This window comes from Leptopilina boulardi, unplaced genomic scaffold (genome assembly GCF_019393585.1).
Source record: "Leptopilina boulardi isolate dan_hultmark-lab unplaced genomic scaffold, ZJU_Lbou_2.1 LbouV2_122, whole genome shotgun sequence".
NCBI classification, from domain to species: Eukaryota; Metazoa; Arthropoda; class Insecta; order Hymenoptera; family Figitidae; genus Leptopilina; species Leptopilina boulardi.
In genome coordinates this window covers 2,723,546-2,735,111 of record NW_026137666.1, presented here as the reverse complement: position 1 = coordinate 2,735,111, position 11,566 = coordinate 2,723,546, and the positions used below count along the sequence as shown (strand labels likewise).

General features: G+C 28.9%; 1 protein-coding gene across 1 annotated transcript; it reads left to right on the top strand.

Moving 5' to 3' along the window:
- The first annotated feature begins 1,246 nt into the window (after positions 1–1,246).
- Positions 1,247–10,492, top strand: LOC127287402 (uncharacterized). The gene is made up of 5 exons (XM_051314321.1): positions 1,247–1,316; positions 2,680–3,027; positions 3,266–3,393; positions 3,751–4,051; positions 9,897–10,492. Exons 1-5 carry the CDS (start codon positions 1,247–1,249, stop codon positions 10,490–10,492), a joined length of 1,443 nt encoding a protein of 480 aa, XP_051170278.1.
- The last annotated feature ends 1,074 nt before the right edge of the window (positions 10,493–11,566 follow it).

The window sequence follows — 11,566 nt, the reverse complement described above, 5'->3', positions numbered from 1 at the left end:
TCTCAGGTGATGTGAATAATGAGTAACACAACCCATGTGAATATAGTATGATTTTTCTCTCCGTGTAGTCACAATTGACTTCAAGAGGTGTACCATCCCCATCTCTTAAAATTTCTTTTAACCAATAAGAAATGAAATTTGCGTCATGTTTCTCAGATAGCATCTGAAAAACCGGCTGAATCCCATTTTCACCCCTTGTAATCATTTGGTATAAAAATATCTGGATCTGGTTCTTGAAGGCAATGAGCATTGTAAGGGATATAAGTATATATGGTGTAAAGTATGAGTTTTGGGGTGGGAAGTTTTTCCAAAATGTCGGGGATTGTCGACGATTGAATTAAGTATGAATAGAATGTGTGAGATTAGTCGACGTGGGTCGTTGGAGAGAACATAACACCCGTTCGCGGGGTAAGTTGATATTATTAAGTTGAATGAATAATTGTATGGTTTGATGCTATTTTGTTTCATTTATAATGGTAAGGAAAATGTTCATTTTAGTTTTGAATATTGGGTGATAAAAAATTGAAAAGGAGAAAAAAGAAAATAAATGAAATATTCTAAGGAGAATTATTTATCGTGGCAAACGATTGCATTGCAGCAATTTGTGCTTCCAGTCAAGTATTTGACGCTGTATTTAAGGATTGATGTAGCATCCGAATTTCATATCTCCAGAAATTACTAATTATTGTTTATCACCGAAAAGGGGATCTATATATATATATATATATATATATATCTCAAAGATAAGTCAACGACCTCACATTTTTGTTATATATGTATTTGTGTGTGATGTTTTATTTTATGTTTTGTATATTCTGTGTATTATACTGATTTTTTGACTGTTAATTATTTTAGATTAACTACTGAAAGATTATTTAAATTGTGACTCTTTTGTGTTGTCAAAAGATTTCTTTTTTCATTAGAATATTATTGACTTTTGGCCAAGTGATGTCAGAAATTTAAGTAATGTATAAATATTCAAATTATTAATTGTGAGATAAAATTAATTATAAATGATATTATTTTTGTGGAGTGACAAGAAAAGAAAAATATATAAGATTTATTATAATTAATTTTAAATAAAATTGATTTTTTTGTTTCGAATATTACATTTTTGACCTATAAGCTTTTATGAAAGAATCCTAGAATATTGTATTAGAAAATAAACACTACAGCATCAAATGATGCTCTACAATCTTTGTAAACACCTAAAATGTGTAAGTATACGAAAGTTTAGTGATGTACGATGAGACGAGATGTTCAACTTTCTTGTTCGAAATTCCTCGATCGCAGAAGCTCAATTGCTCAAAATTCTCGTATTGTCATTTGTTACTATCGTTTCATTTCATATCGTTTCTCATTTGTGTTGACATAAAACGTCAGATTGTCAAACAAGATTTTCGAAAATTTCGACAATTCAAAACTGCTAAAAGAAAATGTCTTCGAATTTCGAAAATACGTTCCCTAATAAAAGAAGGAAAAAGTGTGGAAGATCAGATTCTGAATTTTATGAGATTTCTACTGAAGATAATTGCAAAATAGCAAAATGCAAATTATGTTTGAATAAAAATGGAACAGAGGTTGTAATAAAAATGACATGTGGAAACACGACAGGATTGAAAAGATATTTAAACAAAGAGCACGAAGAAGAATTTCAAGAATTTTATTCACTGATTTCTGAATCACAATCAGAAGTAATTTTTATTTGTTAATTATAAACTTGATCATTTTTTGGTTATTTTCTTTTGCGCTTTTTAAACTCGTATTAATATGTATATATTTTTTATCAAGAATACTTAAAAAATGATTTTCAAAATTAATTTCAATAAACTTGGAGTAAATTTCCACTTCAGAAAAATAAAAAATAAATAATCACTGTTTAAAATATCTATGTTTTGACTCTTTTTATTGTGAATAACCTGCAAAAATTCTAACTAAAAATATATAAATAAAATATAAAACATGCATATATAAAATAAATATATAAAATAAATAAATATGTGTATATTTTTTTCAAGAATACTTAAAAAATGATTTTCAAAATTAATTTCAATAAATTTCTTGGAGTAAACTTACACTTAAGAAAAATTAAAAATAAATAATTACTGTTTAAAATAGCTCTTTTTTGACTCTTTTTATTGTGAAAAACCTGTAAAAAATTCTAACTAAAAATATATAAATAAAATATAAAACATGCATAGGTATATAAAATAAATATATAAAATTAAATATAAAAACAAAATAAATAATATTTAAAACTATGAGAAAATTAGAAAGTTAATATTTCGATTATTATCAAGTATAAAGTGCAATCAGTCAGATTTTCCCCTTTTATTGCAGAAATTTTGTCAAGAGCTATTGAATGTCAAAACTGTCGATTGGGTTGCCAAAAAATATTTACCTTATAATTTTTTTGAAGACGATGAGACGCAAAATTTTTTCCACTTTCTAAATTCAAATGCAAAATTGCCAAAGCGAAGTCAACTAAAAATTTTAGTTGAAGATAGCTTCCAAATCAAACAACGATCTATAATGCATATTTTAGAGAAAAATCAATCTAAGATTTCATGTACTATTGACGGTTGGATATCCATAGCAGGAAGATTATACTATTGTAATACTATTGTATTACGGGTCATTTTATTGGAGACGATTGGGTTTTACACTCATTGCTTATAGATTTCTGCCCTTCTGAAGGTGAGCACGCAGGACGTGACATTGCAGCTGTCTTTTATAAAGCAATTAATGAATTCAATATCAAAGAAAAGATTTTAGGAATTACTGTCGATAACGCCTCTTCCAACACCACTTTTATGTGGGAATTAACATTCCTCATGGACTTCGATCATGAAAATCAGCATTTTCGCTGCTACGCGCACATTATAAATCTTGCGGTTCAAGATTTGTTAAAAGAACTAAAACTCAAAGCAAGCAATGAAATTGAAAATGAATTAGAAGAAGAGGATGATTCTAGAGAAAATGAGAGAACGAATGAAAATACGGAAACTAGAGAAAATTTTGATAATTGTAACTCTCCGATTGCAAAATTGAGCAAATTATTTAAATTCCTTAAAAAATCTGAAAAATGGAGGAAGAAATTAAAAAATTGCTGTGAATCATGCAATATCAAAATGGTTTCACCAAATGTAGACGTTAGTACTCGCTGGAACTCTACATCAGATATGATAAGTGTAGGATTAAAAATGCAAGAGGGTATCGTCTTACTGTGCAATAATAACAATTTACTAAAACCTTTATCTATAAGCTCTCAAGAATAGGCACAAGGTTGAACAATTTCGAAAAACATCTTGGGGCAAAGAAATGGAAACGTATTCAATATCAAAATTTGAAGAAATTTATAGAACAAAGTATTATGAGTCTTCTGAGACAAAAGTAATTTTATTTTACTTTAAAATTTTTTTCAAAATTATTTAAATGACTATTTATTTTTAAATTTAAAGACATAGAGATTTTATATTTAAAAAAATAGAAAATATTTTAACCTTCACAGCAACGAATATTTCAGTATATCATTTAGGATGTCAGTAGGATATCCTGAATTTGCACTAATTATCCGGATGCTGTCAAGATATTCAATGAATCCTTTGGAGTGAATTTTTACTTCAGAAAGATTTAAAATGAGGCTACTTCAATTCGAAGTGACAAATTTACTCCAAAACATTAAAATCTCAGCTTAAACCACTTTTCTTGTTTTAAAAATTTTGAGTTTCATAAAAATTCATTATTAAGGAGAATACAGAAATAGAAGAAACTTTAGAAGCAAATGCTGAATCGAATGAAGACGAAGATATTTTAGACTTGGATTCTTTTTACGAAAACCAGATCAGAAACCCTAAAACAAAAACAAATAGAAACCAATGGAAGCATGAAATAAATATGTATTTAGCTGAAAAGAGAGCAGAAAAGGATGTCGATATTTTAGAGTGGTGGAAGATGCACGAAAAATCTTTCAAAAGTCTTGCGAAAATGGCTCGAGATTACTTGGCTATTCAAGCAACTTCCGTGCAATCCGAACGCGTTTTTTCGAAAAGTTCTTTAGTCATTAGAAAGCATAGAAACAGATTATGCGATAAATCAGTGAGACATTTAATGACATTAAATTCGTGGGTTACTTGCTCTCTAGCGAGAGAAATTGAATCTAATTTACAAAAATAATTTTGCGTGTATTATTAATTCACATTTACAAAATATTTATTCTTTTATAAAATATGAATAAAAGTATCTTTAAATATCAACGTGTATTCCAGTGTATTTTTTATTGTAGTAATAATATTATTTTTCAACTAAATATAATTAATATAGGAGTAGTGAATTGTAAATTTTGAAATTTCAAATACAATTTTGTTTTATATTACATTTTAAAATAAAAAAATTCATTAAATGCGTCATATAAATAAGTGCATATTTTTATTTTTGTAATATTGCAAAGTTTTAAATTGCAATATAATATAGATATTAGATTTTTAACTTCAATTTAAAAAATCACAAAATTTTATAGCCAAAATGTGAATTTTTGATTTTTTAACTTTCATTAATTCTTTAAATTTACCTCAAATGTATACTTTATATATATATATCAATCGATTCGTCTTGACGTAAGGAATACGATTTTATTATATATAACCTTAAATTTTTCTATTTAAAAATTTTTTCGATATTTTTTTTTAAATTTTTTCGGGTATTTTTCAAAATCCTTTGGTCAGATTTGAGATAATAATATGATAAATGAGCCTACCAAATTTTATCTAAATCCATTGAAACCTGTTAAAGTTATCTTCTAAACAAAAAAGGGATCCACACACATACATACATCCGGACAATTGATCAGGATCTCATATAATATGTTTCTATAAAGAAAAAAATTTGTTTCCGGCACTTTGAAAAGTTTTATAAACGAAAGGACTACATAGCTTCCTCCACGAGGAAGCAAAAAAGGAACTTTTTAAATTTTTATTTCCAATAGCATAATCGTATGGCTCGTACTCCAAAGTAGAATCCATTGACGCTGTAGTGTCATTTATGCTTACCACATTTATTAAAATATTAAAGTGACTTTTCAAATCATTTAACAAATTCCATCTATTGTTACGCACGTACGAGTTCAAAGTGTCGGATGAAATCTCCTGAGGAAGCAATAATGCAGCTGCATTTCTCCATATTTCGTCAGAACGTGGTTTTAAAATATTGTTATCATCAAAAATTGTAAATAATTTTAATATGTCGAGCAGCACATTGGAGTCAAATTGTGTCCTTCGAGGCATCGTGCAAATATTACATCCATCTAATAAAAAAATTATTAAATTTATCTCTTCAGGATTCATAAAATTTTGTAGTTTACACCAGAATCAGGACATAGTTTATTTCTTGTTCTGTGTTTTCCCTTTTTAAAAATTAAATTAGTGGAAGTTCTGCATCAGTTGCATTAAAGATTGATTAGAATTACATAGAATTTAAATTTATTGTTAAAAAGATTGATTACAATTGATTATTTAATCACCGAATGTTTCAAATAATATAATTTAAGATTGTTTGAAATTTGACTGACTCAATTCCCACCATAAGCATGTTTCATTATTCGGTTTTTAATTTTTCAATAGTCCACTGAAAAACATAATTTATCTAACATTTCATTACATTTTATGTGATTATATAAAAAACAACTTGAAATAAATACTTGATAATATCACTTTTTTTTTATTCATGAAAATTGACAATTTGTTTACCAAATGCAATTGAAACAAATAGAATTTTCTATTCAGTGAAGTTTAGATATATTAAAATTTCTTTCACGTAAATTTGAGTTGGAATAAAATTAGAATGATGTTGATGTTCAAATTTTCGCGCATAATAAAGGTCAGTCTGGCTGAATATTGGATTTGAATTTCTGTTAAATATTATAATTAAAGATTCTTGGCATATTGTGAGGGGATATTTAAGGAAATTAAAAATTCAAGATTTGTTAAATGTAATCGTTAAATATTCTGCAAATTTAGAAGGAGCATAAATACGGAAAAATAAAAAGAAAGCAAATGAATTTAAAATCCCAATGGGAAAAATTAATAATTAAATTAAAATCAAAAAATGGTCATCAAAGTATTAGTGAAACCATTTCTTCCAAAAAAGAATTTGTCTCAAATCAAATAAATAGGAGAGACATCGGGCAGAAAAAAAAATTTCGACAAGAAAAAAATTTTCGATCACTGCTTATATACCAATCTAATGGCACCTCAACTGCGAGAAACAGTTGTGATGTTCGCCCTCCCTGTGGCGTTAAGCGAACTAAAGTCCAAAGCTGAGCCATCAGCGCAGCGCGGGAATATTTGAAAAATTTGATTTTATTTTAAATATGACAAATAATTAACTTAATAAATAATTAATGTCATAAATAATTATTAATAACATAATGTCATACTTAATAATTCGTTAATTAATTATTTTTAACGAAAATTTGACAAAAAAAAATTTGTGGTCAAAAAAATTATTACCATTAAAAAATAATTTTTTTGTTAAATATTCTCGTAGGTAAAAAAAATTAATTAACTAATTATTAAGCTAATTATTTAATTAATTTTTTTTACAGAGAAATTTTGAAAAAAAATTATTTTCTCATCGTGATATTTTTTTGGGCCACAAATAATTTTTTTACTGAGAAAATTTAAAAATAAGTAAATTTCTCATCGTAATATTTTTTTGTGCTACGTATAATTTTTTTCTTAAATTTTTTTACAGAGAAATTTTTACAACAAAATTATTTTTCATCGTGATTTTTTTTAAGACGCGAATAATTTTTTTTCAAAGAAAATTTGAAAAAAAAATTATTTTCTCATTGTGATATTGTTTTGTGCTACGAATAAATTTTTGGTAAATTTTCGTAGTAAAAAAAATCAATTAATTATTACGGTATTTAGTTAATTAATTTTTTTGGAGAGAAAATTTGACAAAAAAGTTATTTTCTTATCGTGATAATTTTTTTAGGCCACAAAATATTTTTTTACAAAGAAAATTTAAAAATGATTAAATTTCTCATCTTGATATTATTTTTGTGCTACAAATATTTTTTTTGATACATTTTCGTAGTAAAAAATGAAAAAATGTGTTTCTATTGACTGTTGCATGTCTGAAGTTGAGGATCGTTTAAGAAGACGCAAAAACTTAATAATTTACGGACTAAATGATCAAAATCCATGTCTCGTTCCTGACATGCATGAGTCAGATATGCTAAAAATTAAATCATTGCTTTTTATCTGTTGTCCTGAACAACGTTATAATGAAATAAGTACATGGAGACTAGGAAAATTCTCAACAACTCAATCCAAGCCTAGACCAGTTAAAGTTAGTTTGCCAAACGATTACACAGGCCAACACTGATTTTGGTGCAGCAGATGTTAGACCTGTTTTTGATATGTTTTTTCATGCTGAACACAAATCCGTAAACGAAAAGTTCCTATCAGCTCTAGTTTTTGAGAAAAACGGGTTTTAAATGTTCAAAAATCGCGTTTTTGGCTAACTTTGAGTACCTCTAGCACTGAAATAAAAGGTCGTAGAACCTTCCACTTGGGCTTAAATTGAGGCTTAATGTTTTAACTATTATCCCCAAAAATGACCTATGTTGCACCATAATCTCAAAGTCATTTGTTATCATTTTTGATTCGCAAATATTAATTTTGTAAAAGTTTGAGCGCGTACCTTTAGCAAAGAAAAAAGGATCATAGAACCTTTTATTTGAACTTAAAATAAAGTTTGAACTTTAGACTACAAGCCCTAAAAATTATAATATTCACTAATAACCTTAAAATTGTTGGTAACCAGTATTTAACTACAGAACTTATTTGGTAATATTTGAATAACTCTAGTCAATAAAACCAAAGGTGAGTAAACCTTCTTGTTGAGCTTCAATTCAATTTATCCCTTGACTGTAGTTCATAAAAATTACATTACTGCACCTTAACCTCAAGGACTAGATGTACGCGCTCAAACATTTTACAAAATTAATATTTGGGAATCAAAAATGGATAACAAATGACTTTGAGGTTATGATGCAAGATAGGTCATTTTTGGGGATTATAGTTAAAACATTAAGCTTCAAATTAAGCCCAAGTGGAAGGTTCTCCGACCTTTTGTTTCAGTGTTAAAGGTACTCAAAGTTAGCCAAAAAAGGGATTTTTGAACATTTTAAACCCGTTTTTCTCAAAAACTAGAGCTGATAGGAAATTTTCGTTTACGGATTCGTGTTCGGCATGAAAAAACCTATCAGAAACAGGTCTGACATTTGCTGCACCAAAAAAGTTTGCTAATTTTGCTGGCCTGTATTATCTATCTTCACAGATTCTGATATCCTTCGTCCGACTCAAAAAGAGAAACCTACTACCTCAGGAGTTTTCTGCGATATCAATATCTCCCGACAGAACCAGACATCAACAACTGGAATACCAACGTATCAAAAAAGAAATGACGTCGGGATTAGCACAAGGGGAAACAAATTTGAAAATAGTCTGTCGCTTCGGTGCTCCCTCCATCATAACAGCTTAACCAACAAATCAAAATCACACTGGACTTTATATTACCAAAATGTTCGCGGTATTAATTCAAAACAATTATTTTTTGATAGATATCAAGATATATATTTTTATTCCTTTTTCGTTCTCACTGAATCATGGCTAAAGCCTCATGTACCATCTGGAAGTTTTATCGACCCACTTTTGTTTAATTTTTTTCGTAAAGATTGGTTGATTAAAAAAGGTGGTGGTGTATTAGTAGCAGTTAATACAGAATTTGTAGTTAAAGAATTGGAATTAGATGATTTGAAGTCTTTTATTGACACTATTGATTTACTTTCTCTCATAATTTCTAAACATACTTTATCGTTTATATTATTGGCTATCTATATCCCTCCTGACATCCCTATATCTGTTTTTACGTCTTTCTTTTCTAAATTAGAAGAATGCCTAATATTATATTCTTTGCGACTCGTTCTTATTGGTGATTTTAATTGTCCTAATTTTTTACAACATTCATTACATCACCATACTGATCCTAAATCTATGATTTTGTCTATTTGCCTAAATTCTCTTAACCTACATCAAGTTAATTCCACCTTAAATACTTCTTGTAAACTCCTCGATTTAATTTGTATAAGTCACAAGTACCCATGCCATAGAGCTTCTCTTTCAATAGTACCTGAAGATCCGCATCACCCTGCTCTCAACCTTGAAATCATTCTTACTTTTGACAATAAGTTTTTAAGTTCTAAATTTGACACTTCTACATCTTTGTCGCCACCACCTACAAGATATAACTTCAAAAAAGCTGACTTAACTGGTCTTTATGTATTTTTATCTGAAGTTGATTGGTCATGCTTGAAATTACATAATGATGTAAATTTAGTATGTGAAGAATTTCTCACTATTATATTTAATGTGTTTAATAAATTTGTTCCAGTTTACAAACAAAAGCAAAATTGTAGTCATCGTTATCCACCCTGGTTTGACCAATCAATAATTAATGATATAAACATTAAGAAAAAATTGTTAAAAAAAGACATTTATCCAATTATTACGCTGAACAAATAAGGTTATTATCTAATTCCTTACATAAACGTATAAAAAAGAATCATATTCTATACATTAAATCTGTTGAAGATGCCCTCAAAAATGACTCCAAGGAATTCTGGAGATTTGTTAATAGAAATAAAAAAAATTCGCCTATTCCTGATGTAATGTACAGTGATAATTTAATGCTAGATACACCTATTTCTATTGTGAATTCTTTTGCCGATCTTTTTTCTTTTCATTCAAAAGCAACTTTCTCTTCAATTAATGTATCAGATAATATTCAAAATTTAGAATATTTTTGTAATAACCCTTTCCAATTTAAAGAGCAAGATATAACTAAGGCTGCAAAATCATTGAAAGCAACATTTGTTTCTGGTCCGGATAATATTCCTAGCTTCATAGTAAAGGATTGTGCCTCAGTACTAGCTGAACCACTGACACTTATTTTTAATTTAGCCTTGAAATCACGTATTTTTCCTCATGTTTGGAAAGAGGCCAAAATCATACCAGTGTATAAGGTTGGAGAGAAGTCCAGAGTGACCAATTATAGACCTATTGCCCTTTTGCAAAATTTTGCTAAAGTTTTTGAACGAGCAATTCTAAATTCAATTCTGTTACCACTTATGAATATAATTATTGACGAGCAACATGGCTGCGTTCGAAATCGATTTATTCTTACTAACTTGCTTACTTTTACTCAAATAGTTAATACTGCTTTGCAAAGGGGATTGCAGGTCGACGTTGCTTATCTGGATTTCTCAAAGGCCTTTGATACTATTGACCACCAAATATTAGCAAGGAAAATGGTCACAAAATTGGCGATCCTGCCAGGATACGTATTGACTTTGTCTTTTTACGGAAAGTTGCTACAAACTCTTGAAACCGTATCCCAATACGAATCTGCAGTCAACTTACTGTAAAATTAAAGTGAATAGTGACGGAAGTGTTTTATTCTTGAAAAAAATCAAGAACAATATATATACAAATATTCTTTTAAATTTGGGTAAAACTAGTGGCTGAATTGAAGTAGGCTCTATTTTACGTAAACCTATAATTTAAAGGAATATTCCAAAGGACTCGTCGATCTAGACGATACCTTGTATGTACTCCATGTAGACGGATTGTACAAGTGAGGATTCTAAATAACATAATTTTGCTAAATAGAAAACACATAAACACACAATACCGAAAGATAGCACACGCTTTGAGTATTATTATTGAACAATCTGGCGTTGAATTCTTATTTAAGACATTTAACGGGTTTTGTTGAGGATACTCAAAGAAATTCCTTAATCAATAAACCACCACTTCCTTCAGATCCAATTAACCCCAAGCTTACCGACAAAATGACTGACGAGACGAACAACACCTTAGAGCTTATTTTAAAAAAATTAACTTTAATCGAGGAAAACCAAAAATTACTTAACGACGAGAACACGAAAAGAGCGGAGGAAATAAACTTCCTTGCGGACAATAGAAATTTTGAACGGACAGGACGATGTGGGAGTTCAAGATTTTATCTCGAATGTTAAACGCGCTGTTTCTAAATGCTCACAGCCCGGTTTTTATTAGATTTTGTAAAAATAGAAAAAATCTTAGTCAACGCCAAGCGCGCTATTCGACATTGTTCTGCAAATAGTTTCGACGAACTTTTCGACGCCTTAAGAAGTAACCTTAATTCAGAAACATCTGTTGAATTATGTAGGAATAAATTAGAAAATTGCAGGCAAAATAATGATTCCGTACAAGTATATAACCAAAAATACCGACAAGTTTTTAATGAATTAAAATATGCTATTCAAGCGAAGCATTCAGGGTCAATGGCTAGAAAAATTGCCCTCCAAATTGAAGAACAAACGGCCGTAAAAAGATATATAATGAACCTTCGGGACGAAATAGGAAGCCAAGTTCGACCTTTAAAACCTGTTACAATTATCAGTGCCCAACAGGAAGCTTTAGAGGCCGAAACATGGTATCGCGAGGAATTAAAAAAT

Bases quoted from the DNA above. Each gene is read 5' to 3' on its own strand.
- LOC127287402 (XM_051314321.1), top strand. From the start codon at position 1,247: ATGAGACGAGATGTTCAACTTTCTTGTTCGAAATTCCTCGATCGCAGA. The intron at 3,394-3,750 runs GTAATTTTATTT...TTCATTATTAAG, and splicing joins ATGAGTCTTCTGAGACAAAA to GAGAATACAGAAATAGAAGA. The intron at 4,052-9,896 runs GTTCTTTAGTCA...TCCAATTTAAAG, and splicing joins CGAACGCGTTTTTTCGAAAA to AGCAAGATATAACTAAGGCT.